Here is a 23,804-nt window from a genome sequence, read left to right on the forward strand (position 1 = left end):
CTGTGAACAAACATGAGTCAGATCAGTGCAAAGGCTCTGATGAATCCACACATCAGTGCATTTACACATTTAACACCATATGGAGGAAAATACATCAACATGTCGTCACAGACGCCATTAAACCACACAGTTGGAATGATTTAGTTCAGTCACGTTCCTGTTTTTTTATTCCTATTTAATCACACACTGAGTCCAGGTACACAACAAGGAGTCACATGATCACTGTCATTATGTGAGAAGAAGGAAAAACTATTTTATTCCAATTTTACAACATTTAAGTCAAATTTATCTCAGGTTCATGTTCAAAGTTTAACCACATACTTGGAAACAAACAGAATTTAAGTTTTTATTGAGTTATTTCGATGTCAGACGGAAATAAGACTTGAAACACTGACAAATCAGGAGGGTATTCTTATTATTCTTATTATTATTATTATTGTTATTAATGTTATTATTGTTGTTATTATTATTGTTATTATAGGAGTATATTTGTGTTTAATTTGTTCTGTCTTGTTTTACTTTGTTTCATCTTAGGTTTTTCATTTGTTTTAAGACTTTAGTTTTATTTTTTACTTTTTCACTGATGGTGTAATTTTATTCTTGGTTTTAGTTCAATATAATGAACCTGGTTCTTTTTGAGATCTACCAGAATAAGTTGTTTCTCAGCTCCATTCACTGTCATCATGAACAGGATGTTTTTATTTGTTATTATTATCATGAGCCTTTTGACCATCAATCATTCATCCATTATTAGGCTAAATATTTGTAATTATTAAATGAAAAACCAGTTTAGTTTTGTTTTGTTGTTGTTTTGATGAAGTCTTGTTGTGTGATGTTTTTCTGAGGTTTTATTCTCTGTCTCATTCGCTTCAGCTGTTTTTATTGTGATGTTGTTTATCATATTATTGCATCATCAGGGTTTTAAGTGTTTCGGATGCTCTCATCCTGGTTTTACATCTTATTTTCATCTTTTTGTTTTTTTTTTTTCATTGTTTTGTTTTTGTTTCAGGTCATCTCCCCCGACTGCCACGACGATGTCAACATAAAGAAGGACACCGTCTTCATCCGATCTTTCAAGGATGGAAAATTGTGAGTCTTTATAAGAACATTGTAAGAACAACAAACAAAACAAATAAAAAAATAAACAAAATGAGCAAAAATCTACAAACTGAACAAAAATCAGCAAAAAATCAACAAACTGAACAAAAATAAACAAAATGAGCAAAAAAATGAACCAAAAAAACCCCCAAATAATCAACAAAATAATCAACAAACTGAACAAAAGTAACAAGATAATCAAAAAATGAACCAAAAAAACCCCAAAATAATCAACAAAATGAGCAAAATAATCAACAAACTGGACAAAAAATAAACTAAATAACCAACAAAATGAGCAAAATAATCTACAAACTGATCAAAAATAAACAAAATAATCACCAATTAGCAAAATCGACAAATGGAGCAAAAACATCAACAAATTTAACATGTCAAACAAAATAAACAAAGATAAACTGAAAACATAAAGGTATATATTAAAACATCCATGGATATAAACAACAACAAACAAGTCTAATGACATCTGCAAACATGTGCACTGCAGTCTTCAACACATTTGGATCTGACTAAACAAGATGGAAACAACATGATAAGAAGATGAAAAAAATGATGAAGAGAAAGTTAAAGAAACCACAGTTGAATTATTTATGAAAAATGAAAACCTGGTACACAAAGCAGCATGAAAATAAAAAGAAATAAAGATGTGAGAGAGAAAAAAAATACAAACAATAAAATGAAAACACTAGACAAAAGTGACATAAATGTGTGAAAGTTGAAGAAATCAGACGGTGAAATAATTCAGGAAAGATGAAAATAATAAAAACGTAAAGAAAAAAACATAAAAATGACATAAAAGATCAAATAAAATGGAGATAAAATGATGAGGACATAATGAAGAAAGTAGGTAAATATTCATAAAAGACAAAATGAAACTGAGATGAAAATGATGTACAGTGGGGCAAAAAAGTATTTAGTCAGCCACTGATTTTGCAAGTTCTCCTACTTAGAAAGATGAGAGAGGTCTGTAATTTTCATCAGAGGTACACTTCAACTATGAGAGACAAAATGAGAAAAAAAAATCCAGGAAATCACATTGTAGGATTTTTAAAGAATTTATTTGTAAATTATGGTGGAAAATAAGTATTTGGTCAATAACAAAAGTTCAACTCAATATTTTGTAACATAACCTTTGTTGGCAATGACAGAGGTCAAGCGTTTCCTGTCAGTCTTCAGCAGGTTTGCACACACTGGAGCTGGTATTTGGTCCATTCCTCCTGCAGATCTCTACTGTAGAGCAGTGATGTTTTGGGGCTGTCGCTGGGCAACACGGACTTTCAACTCCCTCCACAAATTTTCTATGGGGTTGAGGTCTGGAGACTGGCTAGGCCACGCCAGGACCTTGAAATGCTTTTTACGGAGCCACTCCTTCGATGCCTGAGCGGTGCGTTTGGGATCACTGTCATGCTGGAAAACCCAGCCACGTTCCATCTTCAGTGCTTTCACTGATGGAAGGAGGTTTGGGCTTAAAATCTCACAATACATGGCCCCGTTCATTCTTCCCTTAACACACATCAGTCGTCCTGTCCCCTTTGCAGAAAAACAGCCCCAAAGCATGAGGTTTCCACCCCCATGCTTCACAGAAGGTATGGTGTTCTTGGGATGCAACTCAGCAGTCTTCTTCCTCCAAACACGACGAGTTGAGTTTTTATACCAAAAAGTTCTATTTTGGTTTCATCTGACCACATGATCTTCTCCCAATCCTCTTGTGGATCATCCATATGCTCTGTGTCAAACTTCAGACGGACATGCCTGGACATGGACTGGCTTAAGCAGGGGGACACGCCTGGCGCTGCAGGAGCAGGAGTCCCTCTGGGCGTAGTGCGGTACTGATGGTAGCCTTTGTTACTTTGGTCCCAGCTCTCTGCAGGTTCTGGGATTTTTCCTCACCGTTCTCATGATCATTTTGACCCCACGGGATGAGATCTAGTGTGGGGCCCCAGATCGAGGGAGATTATCAATGGTCGTGTATGTCTTCCATTTTCTTCCAGTTGCTCCCACAGTTGATTTCTTCACACCAACCTGCTTGCCTATTGTAGACTGACTCTTCCCAGCCTGGTGCAGGTCTACAATTTTCTTCCTGGTGCCCTTGGACAGCTCTTTGGTCTTGGCCATGGTTGAGTTTGGAGTCTGACTGTTTGAGGCTGTGGACAGGTGTCTTTATACAGAGAACCAGTTCAAACAGGTGCCATTAATACAGGGAACCAGTGGAGGACAGAAGAGCTTCTTAAAGAAGTAGTTACAGGTCTGAGAGAGACACAAATCTGGCTTGTTTGTGGGTGACCAAATACTTATTTTCCACCATAATTTACAAATAAATTCTTTAAAAATCCTACAATGTGATTTACTGGATTATTTTCTCATTTTGTCTCTCATAGTTGAAGTGTACCTCTGATGAAAATTACAGACCTCTCTCATCTTTCTAAGTAGGAGAACTTGCAAAATCAGTGGCTGACTAAATACTTTTTGCCCCACTGTAAATGAGAAAGAAAAATGAAAATGACATAGAATGACGTTAAAGATGAAAAATATATATATCTGGGTTAAATCTAAAGAAAAAAGAGAGTAAAAAATTAAGAAAAGACTGAATAAGAGAAAAACCCACGTCTCCTGTGAGTTAATGTTTTATGTAGATTTTATCACCTGTTTTTGGTCCAAACTTCAACACAAATGCAGCGTTTTGTGTTTTTGTCTCTGAATCTCATCCCTGAGTCTCAGTTTCCAGTTAAATTTCTCCTGAATCTCCTCATCGTGACCTTTTTATTCTGTTGAAAAGGCGTCTCCGTCGTCCTTATCGCTCATATTATTCCACTAATATTCAGCACAAGGACCAGATGAGAGGCAATGAACCTCACATTTCCACATCCCTGTCAAGTGTTTCCTCTGATGGATTCTGTTTCCACTTCCATCAAGTTACAGCAGGAGTGTGTGGTGTTTTGTCTGTTCTTTTTCTTTCTGTTTTGTAGAATTGAGTTCCAGTTGTTAAAACCAGCTCATTTTTCACAGTTTATGTGTAAAATAGTTGAACTGACGTTGACATGGATGTGAATCTGTTTTGTTTTGGGTTTTTTTTTCAGTTCCATGGTTTTGCGGAAGGACATCCGTGAGCTGAACAGTGACTGTCCTCCTAAAGCCGACGCCAGCCTCAAACCAGGTGAGTTTATACTAGGGATTAAAGTTCTCCGTCACCACGACGGATTTCCGTCAAATGGAAAAATTGAGGGGGGAAAAAAGTCATATTTAAGTAACTTCCCCACGAGTTCCAGTCGGCACCGCGATCCTGTCCTGGGTCTGCGGTCCAGAATCTGCAGGTGTTTAACACAGGCACAGGGGGCTGGTAGGTTTAACAGTGATGATAATAAGATGACTTCTTTATTTTTATGTCGGGAGGAGAGATTGATGACTATTTCTCTTTGGAAGGAAACGCTGCTCATTCTGTGCCTCAGAAACACATGGACAAGTTCAGCTTTACCGAAGTTCAGCCTCCAGACGCTAACTTTAGTTTAGTGCGAACAAGTAGCTTTCATTATGAAAGAACCACAGCGAAAAGGGAAGAAGACAGAACTGATCTACATGGACCTTCATGTTTGGGTTCACAGCTGATCTCCTCTTGCCGGTATATGACTAGTGTGTGTGTTTGTGTTTGTGTGTATGTGCCCTTTCCGTGCGTGCGGCTGTGCGCGCCGCGGCCTTACGCGGTTACGCGCCCGACTGCATAAGTGCTTTATTTTGACCCGTTTAGCATCTTATTTCTATCTGTGTGGTACAGTACGAAGATAACATTGAATGAATGAGTAACACCCTTGGTATTTGCAAAGCCACTGTATTTTAAATACCCTCAGAGAGGATCTGTAACGGAATATAATTTCTGTTTCAGTTGACGTAATTTCTTCCAATCAAAAGAGAACATCATATTGGTGGGAGGGGGTTGTGGACGCAGGTTTGACCACGTACAGATTATTTTGGCTAGCATATATGACATCATGGACACGTTTGTAGAGGAAGGTGCTGAAGTGGTAACTATTGAGAGATGCGTGAAAAATAGATAGAGGTGGGCGTGGCTTGATGAGAAGGGAGACGATGGAACTGCAATTAGATCATGGTGCAAAAAAATGAAGCTGCCTGGTGCGTGCATGTGCGTAGTTTGCCACAAGAAAATTCTGTATGGTTGCAATGGTAAAAAAAGTCCAGATCCGCCATCAATCTGAGAAGCTGAAGATTAGTTGGCTAGGGTTACATTTACACAGACATTTTCCCCAAAATTCATGTGCTGTTGGAGTTGGAGTTATGTTTTAGGAGTTCCTAAATTGTTAAATAAAAAGTTTTTCACTCATTTTTTTGCAGTAAGGTTTTCTTCTAGTTATTTTCATTTGCTTCAAAGGTTTTCATACCCTTTAAAATTAACCAGAGAGCACCAAAATTGACCTGAAGCTCTAAAAATTTTCGGGGGGAGGACCCCCAGACCCCCCACCAATACCACTCATGACATTTTTTCTATCCATGTTACTAATCTTCTACACCTGTACACTCTCTCATTCAGTGTGTGTTTTACAGTATTGCCAAATTTGACTATATAAACTTGTACACTATAGTAGTATTGTATTGCATCATTTTTAATAGTGGCCAACGATTTTGACCAGAAGAAAATTTTCAGTCAGATGAAAAATTTTTGCTTTAATCCCTGGTTTATACTGATGTTAACCCTTAAAGACTCCCACTAGAACAGGACTAGACGTAGTTAGTTATGTGGTTTATGCAGGAAAAGTGTCAGAAAATGTCTTTTTTTTTTTTTTTGTTACTGTTATTATTTGGGCAGACATGGTGTATGATATTCTGTTCATGCTTTCTTTTCTTATATTCATCATTTAATAGGTGTTATGTATTTTACTTTATTGTTTTGTAGTTATGTGTGTTTGTTTTGGGGTTTTTCTCCCTCTCTCTTCTGCCCAGTTTACTCAGTTCTGGTTGTAGTTATTGTTACCATTATAATTATCACCATGGTTGTTACTGTTTGTATTGTTGATACTTTCTTGTGACGGATTTACAGATACAATACAACTGTCAATGAAATATATAAACCACAAAAGTACAGAAAAAAAAAAAAAACAGTAAAAGAACAGCGAAACTGGACAGAAACACAGTAAATCACACTCGTACAACACTCCAAAACAGCACCATCACTATTATATACAGGGTTATTCAAAAAGAATGAACTGATTTCATCACACAATATTTTAATAAGGAAAAGCATTAGAAAACTCCTGCCAAGTCACAAGTATTCTACTCACAATCAACTTTTATTTCCTCTTACAAGTGTTCAATGTGTCCACCACCTGCAGCACAGACAACGTCAATGTGATAAGAGAATTCCTCCCAGACGCGTATCAGCATATCACCATCCACTGAGTTGATCACTGTTGTTGTTCGATGTTTAAGGTCATCCAGGTTAGCCATTCAGAACTTTGAAAACCCCTCTTTCAAATGGTCATTGACTCATTTCATGACGATGCTTGAGAACTGAAGCAATGCCTCATGAAAGCCGTCCATTCTTTTTGAATAACCCTGTACAATTGTTTACGAGAATTCACAGCTAAAACTTCGAAAAACGCTGCTAAAAGTCATAAAAATCTTCCATCTCTCTCTCTCTCTCTCTCTCTCTCTCTCACCGACTGCACTCTGCTGCTCTAAGCTCCGCCCACTTCCACCCCTCCTTTTCAGCCAATGCAGACCTTTACCCTAATGTGCTATAGACCAATAGAAAGAAGCCAACCTCAGAAAAAAGATGTTTCGGTCCTTTGAATAACGGCGTTTGCATAAATGTGTCACCAAAGACACAATCGTCTTAAAAGGGTCAAAGGAGACATAGACGGGTTTGTGTCGGTAAAAGCTGTCGGCCTGCATTTCCGCTAGGTTGGATCCAATCAGATGGTTTGGTTTTTGTTCATAATCACAGTTTCTGAGGACATTCTGCGACAGTATGAGCAGAACCGGAGCGTAGAGTCGACATCTGTCGGGGCTTTTGGGCACCGTTCAACCCACCTGACTCCATTCATCCTCCTCTACCTGCCTCTGTCCTATTTTTACCCATGACTCCTCTGTCTCTAGACAGCAGCGGCGCTTGTGTAAACCCACTCCTTAACCATAAAAGTGTAATGAAAGCGCCAACGCATTCCGTGTTTGTGTCTGTGGAATTAATGCAGGATGTTGTTTGTGTCCAAACACCCACCGACAGATGCTCCGAGGTTTAACTCAGAGCAGGAGAAAGTCCTGCGTTCATAAAACAGCCGCTACGTTCATTCACTCTGTGGTTTTCACTTGAACAAGCAGCGAATGTGAAGACGTGAACATCTGTCCACGTCTGATTGTCTTTGTTCAGGATGAAAGCCTTTGATTCTCAGCATCGATTTGACACGGCTCAGTTCATCAGATGAACGTCGTAGGCAATAACAGACAAATATTAATGGTTATAATTATTATTACTGTTGGATTTTCACCCCAGGGTTGGACGTTCTGAACCTCCATCTGGAAAATGTACAGAAATAATTATATTATTTAATGTAATTTTTCAGAAATTGTAAAGTTATTGTTTCTGTCTGTAAATAAAAACGGTATCACCAACAATAATGATGTAAAAACAGATATGAGCCCTCCCTCTATGTATATATAAATAAGCAAGGAATGGGTGAATATGATGTTGGAGATTGTTACTTAAACACAAGCTGTAATTAAAAATAAAGTTGTCCTCCGAAGAGGGGTGGTGGTGGCAGGTTTAAGAAAATATTAAAATGGTATCGGCATGAATAAAATAAAAACGCTATCAACAACAATGATATAAAAACTGTATCAACAATAATATAAAAAATAGAAATGGTATCAACAACAATAATAATATAAACGGTGTCAACACAAATAAAATATAAACAGTATAAACAACAATAATAAAATATGGTATAAACAAAAATAAAATATAAACAGTATAAACAACAATAATAAAATACGGTATAAACAAAAATAATTATACAAAAATGGTATGAACAACAGTAATGAAGTACAGTATAAACAATAACAATTATACAGCTAAGCCAACCATACAGCAGGACATCTCCATCAGTATTGACTCCATACCTCTGGCTCCTACCAGTGTAGTACGTGACCTGGGAGTCATGATTGATAATCAGTTGACCTTCACGGATCACGTTGCCTCTGTCACCCGATCATGCCATTTCACTCTGTTCAACCTAAGAAAGATCAGGCCATACCTAACCGAACAGGCCACCCAGCTCCTGGTGCAGACTATGGTTATCTCCCGTCTTGACTACTGCAGTGCTCTTCTAACGGGCCTCCCAGCTTGTGTTGTCAGACCACTACAGATGGTCCAGAATGCAGCAGCGCGTCTGGTCTTCAATCAGCCTAAAAGGGCACATGTCACCCCCTTACTCATTGAGTTACACTGGCTACCCATAGCTGCCCGCATCAAATTCAAATCTTTAATCCTAGCCTACAAAATTCTCAGTGGGTCTGCTCCTACCTACCTAGGTGCACTGATAAAAGCTTATGTCGCCCCACGACCACTCTGCTCATCTGGGGAACATTGTCTGGTGGTCCCCAGACCTTGTACAAGACAATCCAGGCTCTTTTCATGGGTCGTTCCACGTTGGTGGAACGCTCTACCAAGTGCTACAAGAACAGAGTCATCCCTGCCTATCTTTAAGAAGCTCCTGAAGACCCAGCTCTTCCGAGAGCACCTCCTATCCTAACACTTTCAAACATTCCATTTTAAATATTCTAATAGGGTTTTTCCCAGGATTATCACAGATTCTTCCAGGATTATTTCTGGACCTGCTGCGGTGGTCCGGCCTCTTCCCTGCCCTCATCATCATCACTCACTTATCCTCAACTATCTCCATGTGTCTCCCCCTACTCCCCCCTTCTCCCCCAGTCTCTATCTCTATCGCTTTCTCTTTTTCTCTTTCTTTACCCTCACTCTTTAACCCCAACTGGTCAAGGCAGACGTCCATCCTCCAGGAGTCTGGGTCTGCTCCAGGTTTCTGCTGTTAAAGGGAAGTTTTTCCTTCCACTGTCACCAGTCACAAGTGTTTGCTCCTGGAGGATTCTGTTGGGTTTCTGTAAATTGGCTTAGAGTCTGGTTTTGACCAACTCTATATATAAAGTGTCATGAGATAACTTTTTTTGTGATCTGGCATTATATAAATAAAATTTGATTGATTGAGTGATTTAATTGGTTTTCCCCTGTAAGTCGCTTTGGAAAAAAGCGTCTGCCAAATGCATAAACATACAAAAACAGTATAAACAATAATAATAAAATACAGTATACACAACAATAATTATACAATAACGCTATAAACAACAATAATAAAATATGGTATAAACAACAATAATTATACAAAAACAGTATAAACAACAGTATTAAAATATGGTATACACAACAATAATTATACAAAAATGGTATAAACAACAATATTAAAATACGGTATAAACAACAGTAATTATACAAAAACAGTATAAACAACAATAATAAAATACAGTATAAACAATAATAATAATGATAGAAAAACAATATAAACAAGAACAATACAAAAACTGTATAAACAAATTACATAAAATCCATCTTTATAGGCGACTGTAGTTTTATTTTTTATTTATTTTATAACTTTATTGTGTTTTGATGTGTTTTCTGGGTCTGCGTGCAGAACTTCGATCGACTTTGATCGTTTAACTCTGATGTTTTATAATATATTTGAATTCGATATTAAACCTGTGATGGTTCAGTTGTGTTTGCACCTCAGTTAAATCCTCATCGACCACCAGGGGGCGGTTTTAAAGCACATCTGCGTGTTTTCCTTCAGCTCTGGATGCAGCGTTGGAGTTCCAGCAGCGGATGATGGTTCCTGGAAACTGGAAGACGGAGGTGAAGGAGGAGAGCTCCAGCAGCGAGGAAGAGGAGGAGGACGACGAGGAGGAGCAGGAGGAGGACGGAGGCGGCGAAGAGGAGGAGGTAGAGGCCACGCTCCGACCAGGTGACGCCGTTTCACCCCTGGATGATCCATTAAACGCTGATGTTTCCTGTTTTCAGGAGGAGGTGGAGCCGTTTCCAGAGGAGAGGGAGAACTTTCTACAGCAGCTTTATAAGTTCATGGAGGACAGAGGTGAGGAAGAACCGAGGAACGGGGGCCGACTACAACTACCACCAGATAGATTTAGGTTAGATTAGGATAGACAGACAGACAGACAGAAACACATTCACGTAAGGCTCCAAACAGTGGTGAAAGTAAAGAAACCATTCACATATTAGTGCAGATAAAGTCAATAGAAAAGAATAGAATAGATGTGTATTGTAACAGGAACAATAAAAATTTGTCCAGAAATACTTTAAAATAAACATAGACTCAGTTGCAGAGAATCTAACCTTTCTGACAAAGTACAACATGAATATATTGACCAAAGTTTTATTGTAGAAACTTAAATGTATTTAATATAAAATGGCGTCTGGATTGATCCAGTGGGAATGAAGGGCTTAAATTTGTTTCTGACTCTTTGTGTTTGGTTTCTTTCAGGGACTCCCATCAACAAGCGGCCCGTGCTCGGTTACAGAAACCTCAACCTGTTCAAACTCTACAGACTAGTGCACAAACTGGGAGGGTTCGACAATGTGAGTGTGATCGTGTGCCATTTACTCTGAGTTTCAGTTTGTATTCCAGTCATCGTTTCTGCTGTTCACCGTCTGCTTCTCATCCTGTTTGAACAGATTGAAAGCGGCGCGGTGTGGAAGCAGGTGTACCAGGATCTGGGAATCCCCATTCTCAACTCTGCTGCCGGTTACAACGTCAAATGTGCTTATCGCAAGTACGTAAACACCGCCAATCACAGTCAGGCCCGGAGCTCCTCAGGGCAGATGTCTGGGGCCTTTTGAGTTTCCCTTTTCTGCGTCTTCTGCTACTTTAACTCCCTCTTACAAAAGTTTAGAGCATGTAACTTATTTTCAGTAAATACAGATTCAGCTTAACTTCTAAGGTAGGGACGTTAAACATACGGCCCGTGGGCAAAATCCAGCCTACCAAAGGGTCCAATCCGGCCCATTGTGAAATACAAAATTTACACTGACGATATTAACAATCAAAGGTGTCAAACTCATTTTCTTTTTTTTCACTTATATTTTACTGTTTCATTTTTGAAATTTTCCAGCACAAACATTTAGAACATAGTGTCAGTTGTCATCCTGTATATTGTTTATTTTTTCCATCGATCTTCACATGTTGCCTGTTGTAGTCTTATGATATAAATAAGTCTGTCCATGTTGTGAATTGCTTCCATAATGTCTCTCCAATTTTTAAGGTGGGGGGGTCCTTTTACACCATTTTTGCGTTATGGCTTTTTTAGACGCTACCAAGAGGATTTTAATCAAATATTTATCCTTACTTGGTTTGTCTTTTCCTGTTAAATGACCCAAATATAGCACAGAGCATATCCTTGGTAGTTTGTATTCCAATATTTTTCCACATTCTTCACTGATATTATTCCAGTATTGGGATAATTTTGTGCACTGCCAAAAAACTTGTGCATGACCCACATCCTGCTCACAGCACAACCTCCAACAGGACTGAGATAATGATAGTGAAACCTTTTGGATCTTTGGTAATATAAAAAATCTAATTATTTTTTCCCAACTAAATATTTTCCAATTTCAGGAATTAGATGTAGTCACTTAAGTTTCACATATTTCATACCATGCATCATCATCTAATTCTACCAACAGTTCTTTTCTCTGTTTATCTCTAATATACAGAGTCGAAGTCTTCAAACTCATTTTCAATTAGTCACTTTTCATTTTTAAGTAAAATAATGGCACAGAAACTTAGAAATAATGACAACTCCTGAAAAAGTATAATTACATGATGAAAATATTTACATTTACAAACTATCTGTAAAAAAAAAGTGAAAAATCTAAACGACCGCGAACAACCTGATATATCATAATAGAATAAAAGTGTAATTGCACCAATATTCTGTCTGTTATTAAATGTTTGTTGTATTTGTAGATTCACTGTGATCTGTACGTTATAATGTACATGTGGAAATGATAAACTGAGGCAAAATATTGGTCAAACTGTACTTTTACTTGTTTCCACTAAAAGAGAAAATTTTGCAGTTATTATTTATTAGTAAACTATGCTGTTATTTTTCTGGTGGTTTCTGCTTTAGATCATACTGAACTGAATATGGAACCTGAACTAAACTGAGTTCGACGTCCATGTTCTAAAGTAGGAGATAGAAGTTTGTGTTTTTAACACTTATTTAATAATGTGCACATATTCACCAACAACTGGTTAATTATATATAAATTAAAAGCACATTGATTCTTTATCACTCAGTATAAAACCCTTTCATTATTGCCTGGTTCTGCATGAACATATTTTATAAATTCTAAGGCGTTTAGTAAAAATATCCTTTCAGTAACGTCGTAATCGCTGCTTTCTGATCATATGTAGTGAAACTGTTTTGCATAAAGTCCATTTATAATGTACTTTACTAGAAAAGTTTACAACCTGCGACTGATTTTAAGTAAATACAGACTCAGTTTAGTTTCTAATGTACATGTTGGAAGGGATTTTTGAGAGTTTTTATGACTGTTTTTATTAACACTTGAGAATAAAGTGCACATATTCACCATCAACTAGTTAATTACATATAAATTCTTACTTTCCCTCAATATATGGTCTCTTTTTAATGCCCTTTTCTGCGTGAGCATATTTTACTAATTCTCGGGCATTTGGTAGAAGTCCCGTTTTCATCAAAAAAAAAAAAGGTCCTTAAGGATCAGTAGACGGCAATACCTCGAGTGTGGAGCCAGTCAGTGAGCGAAGGTTTAGGGACCTTCTGCAAAGTAGTAACCAGAAAATTTCTACATATTAAAATTCAATAACCATTTACGTTTTGGTTTCTAGATCTTTTGCATCATTTAACATTGGAAAATATCAGATATTCTATAAGAGGATGTGCCAGTAAGTTTTTCAGTACCTGGCAACCTGTTCTAAATCACATAAAAAAGGTTGATCCCTCACTTATTCCACAATAGTCTTATTAATACAAGTCTGTGACTAATATCTGTATTCCTTATTTATTTATTATTGTTATTGTCCAATTTTTTTTTTTTTTGGTGCAACAGGGTGGGAATGTTCATGGGTTTGGGTTTAAAAACAAAAAAACAATGACTATTATATTTTTCTGTGACTCGATATATAAAAAACACTTTGAACAAAAAAAAAAAAAAAAACAGTCAATAACTTTGCTTCTACTCAGTGAAATGGCATCAGATTTATCTGACACACCCATGAACCCTTTCTGCACACACTGCATCACTCAGATTGGGCAAATATCATACACAGATTAGACAAAATATAATATGACGTACATCTGTATTTAAATAGGTCTATATAGTGTCACCAAACGATATATTGTTTGCTTATTTGTTTAAATGGTTGGATCATGTTCTTCAGCACATCTGTCATGTTCAACCTCTGACAGATAAAAAATCATATTTAAATCAAAAATAAACTTCTGATGTCTTCACAACTAATTTATGAGTAACAGAAAATTTAAGCTGGACAAAAATAGTGATTTGATTTATATCGTGATACATATTGATATCATCTGATTTGAAAAAAAAAAATTGTGATATCATTTTTTTCCCACATCACTCAGTCCTATGGTTCAGTCCCATCTTAATCACTGCTTTCTGGTGAAACTGTTTTTTATTGAATTAATTTATAATGAGGTTGAATATTAGTAGGATTTTAGCAGCTGATATAATATTATTAGTTACAGGAAAAAGCACATAAAACAGAATTGTATGAGTTTTGACTTTATTAGAAACTTGAATCTATCGACCTGAACATATAAAGGTATTTTTTACACTGAGTCTGAACCAGGGTTTGTTTTATTTTCACTTTGTCTCTTTGGAATTAGACTAATGATCTGGAAGTCACAATAAATAAATAAATATTTCAACAAAGAGTCCAGATTAAATGATTGACAGTGAGACTAAATGATGTTAAACCTGCAGAAGCACACCAGGAATCTGTGTTTTCATGATAAAGTGTCTGTCTGTTGATGGAAGCACAGACGTCTTCTTCCAGTTTGTGCGTTTCAGGCTGTTTTTGTCCATTCAGGTGTGTGTTTGTCCATTCAGGTGTGTGTTTGTGACCTATGGGAGTGTGTTTTCCTGCAGGTACTTGTACGGTTTTGAAGAGTACTGCACCTCCACCGCCATCACCTTCAGGATGGACCTCCCTCTGAAACAGGCGCCTAAGGGGGAGGTGAAGCCCAATGCCGAGGCTGGAGGCACCGGGGCCACATCTGGGCCGGAGGAGAAGAAGGTCCAGGTGGACGTGGAGCCGAGTCCGGCGCCGTCCACAGTCTGCAAGGTGAACACGACACGACAGTCTGACAGCGGTGGAAAACAAACACATCACATTTACAGTTTCTACACTTTGTTTCTGCTCCCTGAACATCTGAATGGTACATTATTGTGCTTTGACTCCAGCTGTAGTGACTTTAAGATGAAGATTGAACTAAATAGATAATGTGACAAGAAATATGACACATTAAACGCAGACAGAAAAGTCAAAAAATGAAGTAAAACTGTCAGAAGTTTTGGGAAAACTACTGTAATTAACCCCCTCTGACCATAGATTCAGTCCTCTAGAGCAGGAAAAAATAAACTAAATGAAAATCAGATCAAGAACAACAAAAATTTGGCAACGAAAATGAGCCAGAAACAAGAGGAAAGACGATGAAAAGTGGAAACAAAACAAAAATGAGAATCCAACTTCCTGTTATCGTCTTCTACGTCACTTCTGTTTTCTCTGATTTAATAGTTTTGCCACATGTTCAGATGTAACTGAACTAAATCAGATGAACCTGTTTACATGCATGAAGACATGGGAGGACTGGGACAAATCCAGGTGTGTTAATCTGATTGATTCTAATCAGATTACTGCTGTTATCTGATCAAACAGACCAGATTAGACTGTTTGCATGATCAGGTTCATGATCTGTAGACTTTCATCTGAAAATACATTAATGTAAACATATAAATGAAGGGGCCTAAGACAGTGCCCTGAGGGATCCCATTCTCAACATAATGAAACACAGACTAATGATCAATAATAATCTGATAACTCCACAGATCAGATACTGGTCGTAACATTAGTGTGGATGTAAACAGACTCACATATTGATTAAAATCAGTTAAACATCTGAATATTTGCTAAATATGTATAAAATAAAACAACTGTTTTTGTTTTTGTTTTTTTTTTTGTTTTTTTAACTTCCTGTGAACTGTTTCCAGGAGGAGAAACCTGACGTTATGCACAGCAAAACAGAGACTGAATTGCCAAAACCCGAAGAAAAGGAAACGGGAAACGACAACGAGGATGAAGAAGAGGAGGAGGAAGAGGATGGCCCCCATAAGGCGGACGCCGACGAAGGCTCGTCGACAGCTCGACTCGGTGCCGAGAACCTGAAGCAGGAGACCGAGGAGGAGCCGGAGAGCAAGGGGAACTCTGGGTAGGTGGCGTGAAAGGCTGGTCCTCCACGATGTTCAATCAGACATGTAAAGACAAACCCCGCCCCCGTTATGAGCAGATAAGACGTAGAACCCCCCCCAGCACTAAACCCCGCCCACCACAGTCCAGCTCCTTCTTCTAACCAGAGGACAGACCACCTCCTCTCCTAATCAGCTCCTCCCTCTGCTCTTATGATTTCCTCGTTGCTTATTGGGCATCAGCCGGACGAGACGCATCCATCACAGAGCTTGCCCCGCCCCTCACCCGGCGTGCGGCGCTCTGCGTTTGGCTGTGCTCTTCTTCATCCTGCACTTCCTGTTTTCGAGCAGCGCTTCTTGTCCTCTCTCTGATCTGTCTCTGTCTCTTCTGTCATGTTGAGCTTTATTAAATGTTCCATGTGTGAGTGTGGAAGGGCTGGGTGATACAGCGGCGTCCACCAGAGGGCGCTCCGACCAACGCAGCATGAGTGGATCACAGGTTAAAGCCTGAGGTTTGACTCCTGATGAGGTTAAAGTCAGTGTTATATGGCTTATTTTCTTAATTTTTTATCTCACCAACCAATGGGCTGTGAGCTGTTGTGAAGGCGTGTCTTCGTCGGCATCTTTGCCTTCATTATCCATTTCTTCAAACATCTTCTCTGATGAAATTACTGGTCAGATTCTTTTTTTTTTTTTTTTAAATGTATCTTCTTTGGGACAATGTCTAAAAAGTTTCTTCACATTTTAGAGAAATTTGGGGGGGGGGGGGGGGTGTTAAGATTTTTTAATGAATTTTTCAAATATTAAAAATGTGCCGTTCTTTCTAATGGTCCATATTTTGATGGTTTATAACGTGTAAGTAGTTACTGATACCAATATAGATACTATTGATCACTGATAGGAAGTCATATATGGACTGTCATTTGAGTCCATGACCTTTGACCTTTAAGGTAAAACTCAAAGTCACCAGTGTCTACAGTTCAACAGTCCTCTCCAAAACTATCAATTAGATTCATTTCAAATGTATATGTATCTTCCTTGGGACAATGTCTACAAAGTTTGTTCACAGTTTTAAACAAGTGGTGCCAGGCACAACAAGCCCCGCCCCTCACACATATTTCGCCCATTATAAGTAAAGCAGGAAGATTTTTAAAAATCATGAAACATTTTAACTTTGACCTACTTTTCCCAAAATGTAATCACATCTATTCTGGGTCACTGGCAAAGTATAAACCCAATGTGGTCTGAATTCAACCTATAGTTTTGCTGTTAAAGTGTTAACAAGTAAACAAACAAACTGAACCAAAAAAAAAATAGCTCTTGCCTCCCCTTCAGGGTGGTGTAAAAATTTTAATTTTGGACAAGTTTTTGAAATATTAAAAATGTGTCTTTCCTTCTACTGGTCGATATTTTTGATGGTTTAGAACAGGGGTCGGCAACCTTTAACACTCAAAGAGCCATTTCGACCCGGTTTCCATGGAAAAGACAACACTGGGAGCCGCAAACACTTTTTGACATCTGAAATGAAGATGTTAGCCTATATATACTGTAAATTCCGGACTATAAGCCACTACTTTTTTCCCACACTTTAAACACTGCGGCTTATACTCCGACGCGGCTTATACAACAATTTTACCGGTACCACAGCTTGGTGCCGCGGCGCACCTCGGGGCCAACGCTAGGTGCCGTTGCACCGCCGTACCATGGCTCGGTGCCAGGTGCCGTGGCACCGCGGTGGTGCGTCGGCTCGAGGTGCCGGGGGTACCGCGGCACTGGTGGCACCCAGTTGTGGCACCGCGGTGCCATGGCACCTGACACCGAGCAGTGGCACTGCAGTGCAACGGCACCCGGCACCGAGCCCTGGTACTGCGGTGCCATGGCACCTGGCACTGAGCCGTAGCACTGCAGTGCCACGGCACCTAGCGTTGGCCCCGAGGTGCCGCGGCACCTTGGTCGTGCCATGGCACCTGGCATCATTAAATGTTCTATTTTCTTCAGATATTTTTCTTTTCTTAGATTTCTCCATACTTGGCCTACCTGGGGTTGAAAGTCTCGATAATGTACGGTGTTTTGGCGGGCTGCCGGAGAGTGTGACGCATATTTTGAGCGACGAAAAATAATACTATATATATATATATATATATATATATATATATATATATATATATATATATAATTTGATTTTAATATTTCGAGATCACAATAATCTTACAATTTACAACTACAATTAAACAAACGAACAAACACAAATAAAATACTTTGTTCAGATATTGTGCAGTTTTGGTGTCGCAGGGCATTCCGCGCATGCCGGCTGCCGGCTGACACGTCAAGTGCTGTCAAACGTCTCTGAAGAAGGCGAGTGCTGATCACCAAAATTGCACAAGGTCTGAAGAAAGAAGTTAAAAACTTTGACTTAATAAGAAGACATGATACACATTTTTGAGACAAATAACATATACTTCAATCGGACACTTATTATTTATTTTCCCAAGCCACGCAGAGCCGCAACATAAGGATGAAAGAGCCGCGGGTTGCCGACCCCTGGTTTAGAACATGTAAATTGTTCCAGATATCAGTCTAGTTCCTATTGATCACTGATAGAAGTCATTTATGGACTGTGATTGGATGAGATGAGTTCTCCTCCAGTGAAAGTCCCGCCCACTTCTATTGTTAGATTGATCTGCATCCAGACCACAGGACTGGAATATAGAACAGAACCTGACAACCTCACACATTCAACTGGTTCTGATCCACAGAGAACAGACACTGACGGACAGGGACACTGGAGTATTTATTTATTTTTTTTATGTATTAGGGTTCTGACCCGTTTGCGTTGGTTCTATCGCCCAGCCCTCCAGTGTTGTCACCGATGCATTCGTTCACTAGATGAAGCTTCAGAGGCAGAAACATTCTGATGGGTTCTCTGGGTTCTCCAGGTCTGAGGCTGTTGGATAAACACCCCTTTCTTTGTGTTGGAATCTGTGGGACCAGTAGAACCAGTAGATGGGTCCAGTCCACATGTAGTTGGTTCTGCTGATGCTCTGATTCGGTCTCTGTGGCGTTTGTGGGCCTCTGCGGTGCTGGTGGACTCTGAGGTCGGGGTCAGAGGTCGTTGCAGTGTGTGGAGTTACAGTTAGACCCTCAGGTGGATCTGATGGATCAGGACCAGGTCTGATCTGGATCTGGAGGAAGTTAAACGGTTCTGTAGAAAAGTTTAGAACCTATGAGTAATTTTCATTAAATCCAGTCTCAGGTTGGTTCGACTGGACATTTGAGTTTCTGTTTCAGAGAGTGGTGGTGGTGTTGTTGTTGTTAGCACTTTATAAGAATGTGCACATGTTCAACATCAACTAGTGAAGTACATTTAAATTAAAGGTATAGAATTATATTTGTGCCAGCTTCTTGAGTGAGCAATGATAGATTCTGAGCACACAATTAGAGATTTTGAGCACATAAAAATATATTTTGCAAGCACATCAATTATATTTCAAAAAGAAATCACGCTTGAGCAAACAAAAATTGATATTGTGCTCCATAAATGCATTTGCATGTTAGTTTTACTCATAATGTTCTCTCACAAATTCTTTCCATGGCGCACAAACAGACCGCTGCACTCGCTCACTTTCCCCTTCCCTCCCTCGCTCAACCTCCCTCTCCCTGCGCGCTCAGGTTGTCGTGTCCACATGCTCAACTTGACACACACGTTACAATTGTGCCACAAAACCAACCAATCGGAGAGCTTGTGGAAGTACACTCTTGATTGGCTGTTCACTCTCCAATTAGCTCACTAGTTACATTTACCCGAAAAAAAAGCGCTCGATGAGACAGACATGGATCGGAAGAGGAGGAATTGATTCAACACAAACTTCAGTCAGTATTTATTATTATTATGATTATTGTCTCAGGTAAATGTAACTAGCGAGCTAATTGGAGAGCAAACAGCCAATCAGAGTGTACTTCCGCAAGCTCTCCGATTGGTTGGTTTTGTGGCACAATTGTAACATGTGTGTGTCAAGTTGAGCATGCGGACACGACAACCTGAGCGCGCAGGGAGAGGGAGGTTGAGCGAGAGAGGGAAGGGGAAAGTGAGCGAGTGCAGCTGTCTTTTTGTGCGCTATGGAAAGAATTTGTGAGAGAACATTATGAGTAAAACTAACATGCAAACGCATTTATGGAGCACAATATCGATTTTTGTTTGCTCAAGCATAATTTCTTCTTGAAATATAATTGATATGCTTGCAAAATATATTTTTATGTGCTCAAAATCTCTAATTGTGTGCTCAGAATCTATCATTGCTCGCTCAAGAAACTGGCACAAATATAATTCCATAAAAGGCAGATTTAATCAAAAACCCGTTAATTAATGCCTTTTTCTGCATGAACATATTTGATAAATTCTAAACCTTGGATGTTGAAGTCATTTAAGTTCAGGTTCAAACCAATATGATCTGAAGTGAGTCGAACCAATAAAATAATAATATAACATAACCTAGAAATAATGACTACACATTTTCCCATTTGTTTTAGTGAAATAAAGTTAAAATAAATTTTGAAAATTGTTTACATTCACAAACTGTCCTTTAACAAAAAAATAACCTGAAATTTGTTAAAAAGAAAATAAGTGTAATTTTATCAATATTCAGCCTCAGTTTATCATTTCCACATCTTCATTCTAATGTACAGATGCAGTGGATCTACAAATACACACAACATGTAATAACAGACAGAATATTGGTACAAATACACTGATTTATATTAAGACTGTTCAGGTTGTTTATATTTGTTCAGTTTATTCACATTTTTTGTGAAAAGATAGTTTGTAAATGTAAACATTTTCATGAAATTTAGCTTTTTTTTTTTACACTAAAACAGGAAAATGTTGGAGTTGTCATTATTTATAGGTTATTACGATCGTGATAATGATCATAATATTACATTATATCACAGTAATTGTCAGTATTGTTCCATCATACGAGTCCTAACATTTGTAACGAGATCAAATAATAAGTAATAACTGAATAACGTTTTAATTCCTGCTTTATGATCATACGTGGTGAAGCTGTTATTTATGGAGAGTTTTTATTGTAGAAGATATTAAAAAAAAATAATGTGAAGAAAATTATTTTATTTGAGTTGTAATTAGTGTTTAATTTTAAATAACGAAGATTTAATGTGTATCTGATTAATATCTGAGATGGTTCATAGTTAATGGAGAATGTGCACCTTCAGAATAAAGTGTTTGTGTTTTGATGTTGGTTTAATCACTGAGGGTTGAAAAGTGCACGGAAGTCATTTTTAATGAGTTTCATATAGTTTTATGTTAAACCTGGTTCAGTTGTTTTTCATTGGTTCTGAGTTCAGCTGCAGAACCCAGGACCCAGGTCTGGAGTCTGGGCCTAGGTCCTGGTCTTGGACTGGCACTTGGTTTTAAGGCCATGATGGTCTCAGTCCAGGTCTGGATCCTGTTCCCGGTCGGGGTGTCACTCTGGGTCTCGAGTCCAGGTCCAAATCTCGGTCCAAGTTCAGGTCATGGTATGGGTCCCAGTCTCAAATCAGGTCCAGGTTTCAAGTCTAGGACCAGGTCTTGGTCCATGTCTCGGTCCAGGTTCTGAGTCTCAGTTCATGATCAGGTCTCTGCCTTGGTGCAGGTCTCAGGCCTCTTCTGGGTCTCAGTCCAGGACCTGGTTCTGAGTCGGTCCATCTGCGGTGGCATCAGTCAGGCCTTGCCATCTCTTCAGGCCTAGGTCCAGGTCCACTTTGTGAGTACAGGTCTGGGTTCAGGTCTGGGTTTAGGACCTGGTGGCTATGTGTCCTTGTTCCAGGTCTTGGCCTAGGTTCTGAGTCCAGGTCTGGCTCTGGGTCTCTGTCCAGGACAGACAAGTCCTGCACTGAGACCCGGACCAGTGAGAGATGGCGATTACGGGTCTCAGTCCGGGTTTTGGATCTAGGTCCAGGTTGGGGTCTCGGTCCAGGACCTGGTTGCAGTGTTTCCTTGGTCTGGGTTTCAGTCCAGGTTCTGAGTCCGGATCTGGGCCAGGACAGACAGGTTCCGGACCTGGTTGCTGTCTCCATGTTCTGGGTCTTGGCCCAGGTTCTGAGTCAAGGTCTGGTTCTCTGTCCAGGACAGATGGGTCTGGGTCTGGTCTCAGTCCGTGTTCTGAGTCCAGGTTGGGGTCCGTGTTCTGAGTCCGGGTCTGGGTCTCAGTCTGGGTTCTGAGTCCAGGTTGGGGTCCGTGTTCTGAGTCCAGGCCTGGGTCTCGGTCCAGGACCTGGTTGCTGTGTCTCCTTGGTCCGGGTCTCAGTCTGGGTTCTCAGTCGAGGTCCAGGTCTGGGTCCAGGCCTCTGTAGTCTCTCTGCTTTACGTTGCTGCGCTTCCTGCCGACGTTGTGCTTTGCCGTTGCTAACCTGACCCCTGCGCCCCCCCCCCCCCCCCCCCCCCCCGCCTAATCCACCTACTGACTGTCCTGGCTCTCTGCACCCCCTCCGTGCTCCTCTGTACCCCCTGTGGCTGTGTGTTCAGTGTGAGTGTGACACCCCCCCCCCCCCCCCCCCCCCCCCGTGTGTGGTGTGACCGTAGGGTTAGAACAGCGACTGTTTCACAGATGATGTACATGTTGTAAAACACTCATGTTCTGTTGTAGTTCTACCTGGACTAGAGTTAGTGTGTTCACAGTTCACCTGTTAGCGCAGGTGAGGGTGGAGGGTGTTAACTTAGCGCAGGTGGTTAGAGAGGCGGGGCGGGCGGGCGGGTGGGTGTGGTCGTGGGCAGGGCTTCAACGGGCAGCCTAGGGCCAGGAAGTGCTGAACTGTTTTTCTTGCAGGGATGACAGCAGTCAGGAGGGGGAGGAAGGGGAAGAGTTTGAGTGTTACCCCCCGGGGATGAAGGTGCAGGTGAGGTATGGGCGAGGCCGCAATCTGAAGACGTACGAGGCCACTGTGAAAGAGGCAGACGTGGAGGGGGGAGAGGTGCTCTACCTGGTGCACTACTGTGGCTGGAACGTCAGGTAAGACAGGACCTGGGGAGATCCACCTAACGTCTATATTCACCCTGAAACTAAAAGACATCTCTTAACCTTGAATTCAGCTCGGGAGGTGTGGCCTTTACCTGGGCCACTCCCACTTCTTAACAAATACATCCCTTTTTTCCCCCCCTCCCTCACAATCCATTTGATCCAGCGCCATGGTCTGGTACCGGGTCGATGCGGATCATTCTTCAGCTTTGTCAAACCCCCCCCCCGTCTGTCTGTCTGTCTGTCTGTCCCCTGTCCCCCAGCAGAAGCCCCGCCCTCTCCCCTCCCTCACAGACAGACCGACATCCAACCAATTCGGCCAAAGCAGCAGTTCCACCCATTCTATTGTCCCCAGTGTAGCGCCCCCCTCCCACCCCCTGTGTTTGAGTGAAGGCCAGCCTGTACCTGTGGCCCCCTTCCCCCCTCTCCCCCCTCCTCCCCCCTCCCCAGCGGGTCAGGCAGTGTTCAGTAGAGTGTTAGGGCACCATGAGGTCAACGAGCAGCTCCAGCATCTCATCGTCACTGTCGTTGTGTGGTCCTCTAGCACTCTATCAGGACTGAGGGATGTTCTGCATTGTGTCTGTCGTGTGTGACGTCGTGAAACTGTTCATTTTCCTCCTCATTCGACCCAAGTTCAGCTCCTCCCTCGGCACCGTGGGAACTCTGTTGAATATGATTTGTGTGGTGGTCGGTGTTAATATTGTTTCTTTCTTCATCGTAAGGGTTTGTCATTTCCTCCTTTGCTGTTGAGGCTTATTGGGTTCAGACAGTAGAGGTGTCTGTGTGATGGTGTGAGAGATTATTGATTGACATCTGCTTATTTACTCCAAACTTCTGCCCGGATACCGATCGTCAAATCGTCCTGTCTCTGTCCTTGCCTTGTAGATACGACGAGTGGATCAAAGCAGACAAGATCGTCCGTCCGGCGAATAAGAACGTACCAAAAATAAAGCATCGCAAAAAAATAAAGGTAAAGCCCAGACTGTTTTTTTTTTTCTTAATTTTTTTTTTTTTTAAGCCATCTTTTAGGTGAGATTGGGTTCTTTCTATTGGTCTAGAACACATTAGGGTAGAGGTCTGCATTGGCTGAGGGGGAGGGGTGGAAGTGGGTGGAGCCA

General features: G+C 40.3%; 1 protein-coding gene across 1 annotated transcript in view; it reads left to right on the plus strand.

Moving 5' to 3' along the window:
- arid4b (AT-rich interaction domain 4B) overlaps nt 1-23,804 on the plus strand; it is a 48,074-nt gene that overhangs the window by 16,816 nt on the left and 7,454 nt on the right. Inside the window, 10 exon segments of the mRNA XM_030155462.1 lie at nt 1,010-1,089; nt 4,191-4,267; nt 9,981-10,129; nt 10,208-10,280; nt 10,689-10,783; nt 10,880-10,977; nt 14,360-14,555; nt 15,482-15,699; nt 22,498-22,680; nt 23,572-23,656. Coding sequence (XP_030011322.1) covers nt 1,010-1,089; nt 4,191-4,267; nt 9,981-10,129; nt 10,208-10,280; nt 10,689-10,783; nt 10,880-10,977; nt 14,360-14,555; nt 15,482-15,699; nt 22,498-22,680; nt 23,572-23,656 — 1,254 coding nt within the window.

Source organism: Sphaeramia orbicularis, chromosome 15 (assembly GCF_902148855.1).
Source record: "Sphaeramia orbicularis chromosome 15, fSphaOr1.1, whole genome shotgun sequence".
NCBI lineage: Eukaryota > Metazoa > Chordata > Actinopteri > Kurtiformes > Apogonidae > Sphaeramia > Sphaeramia orbicularis.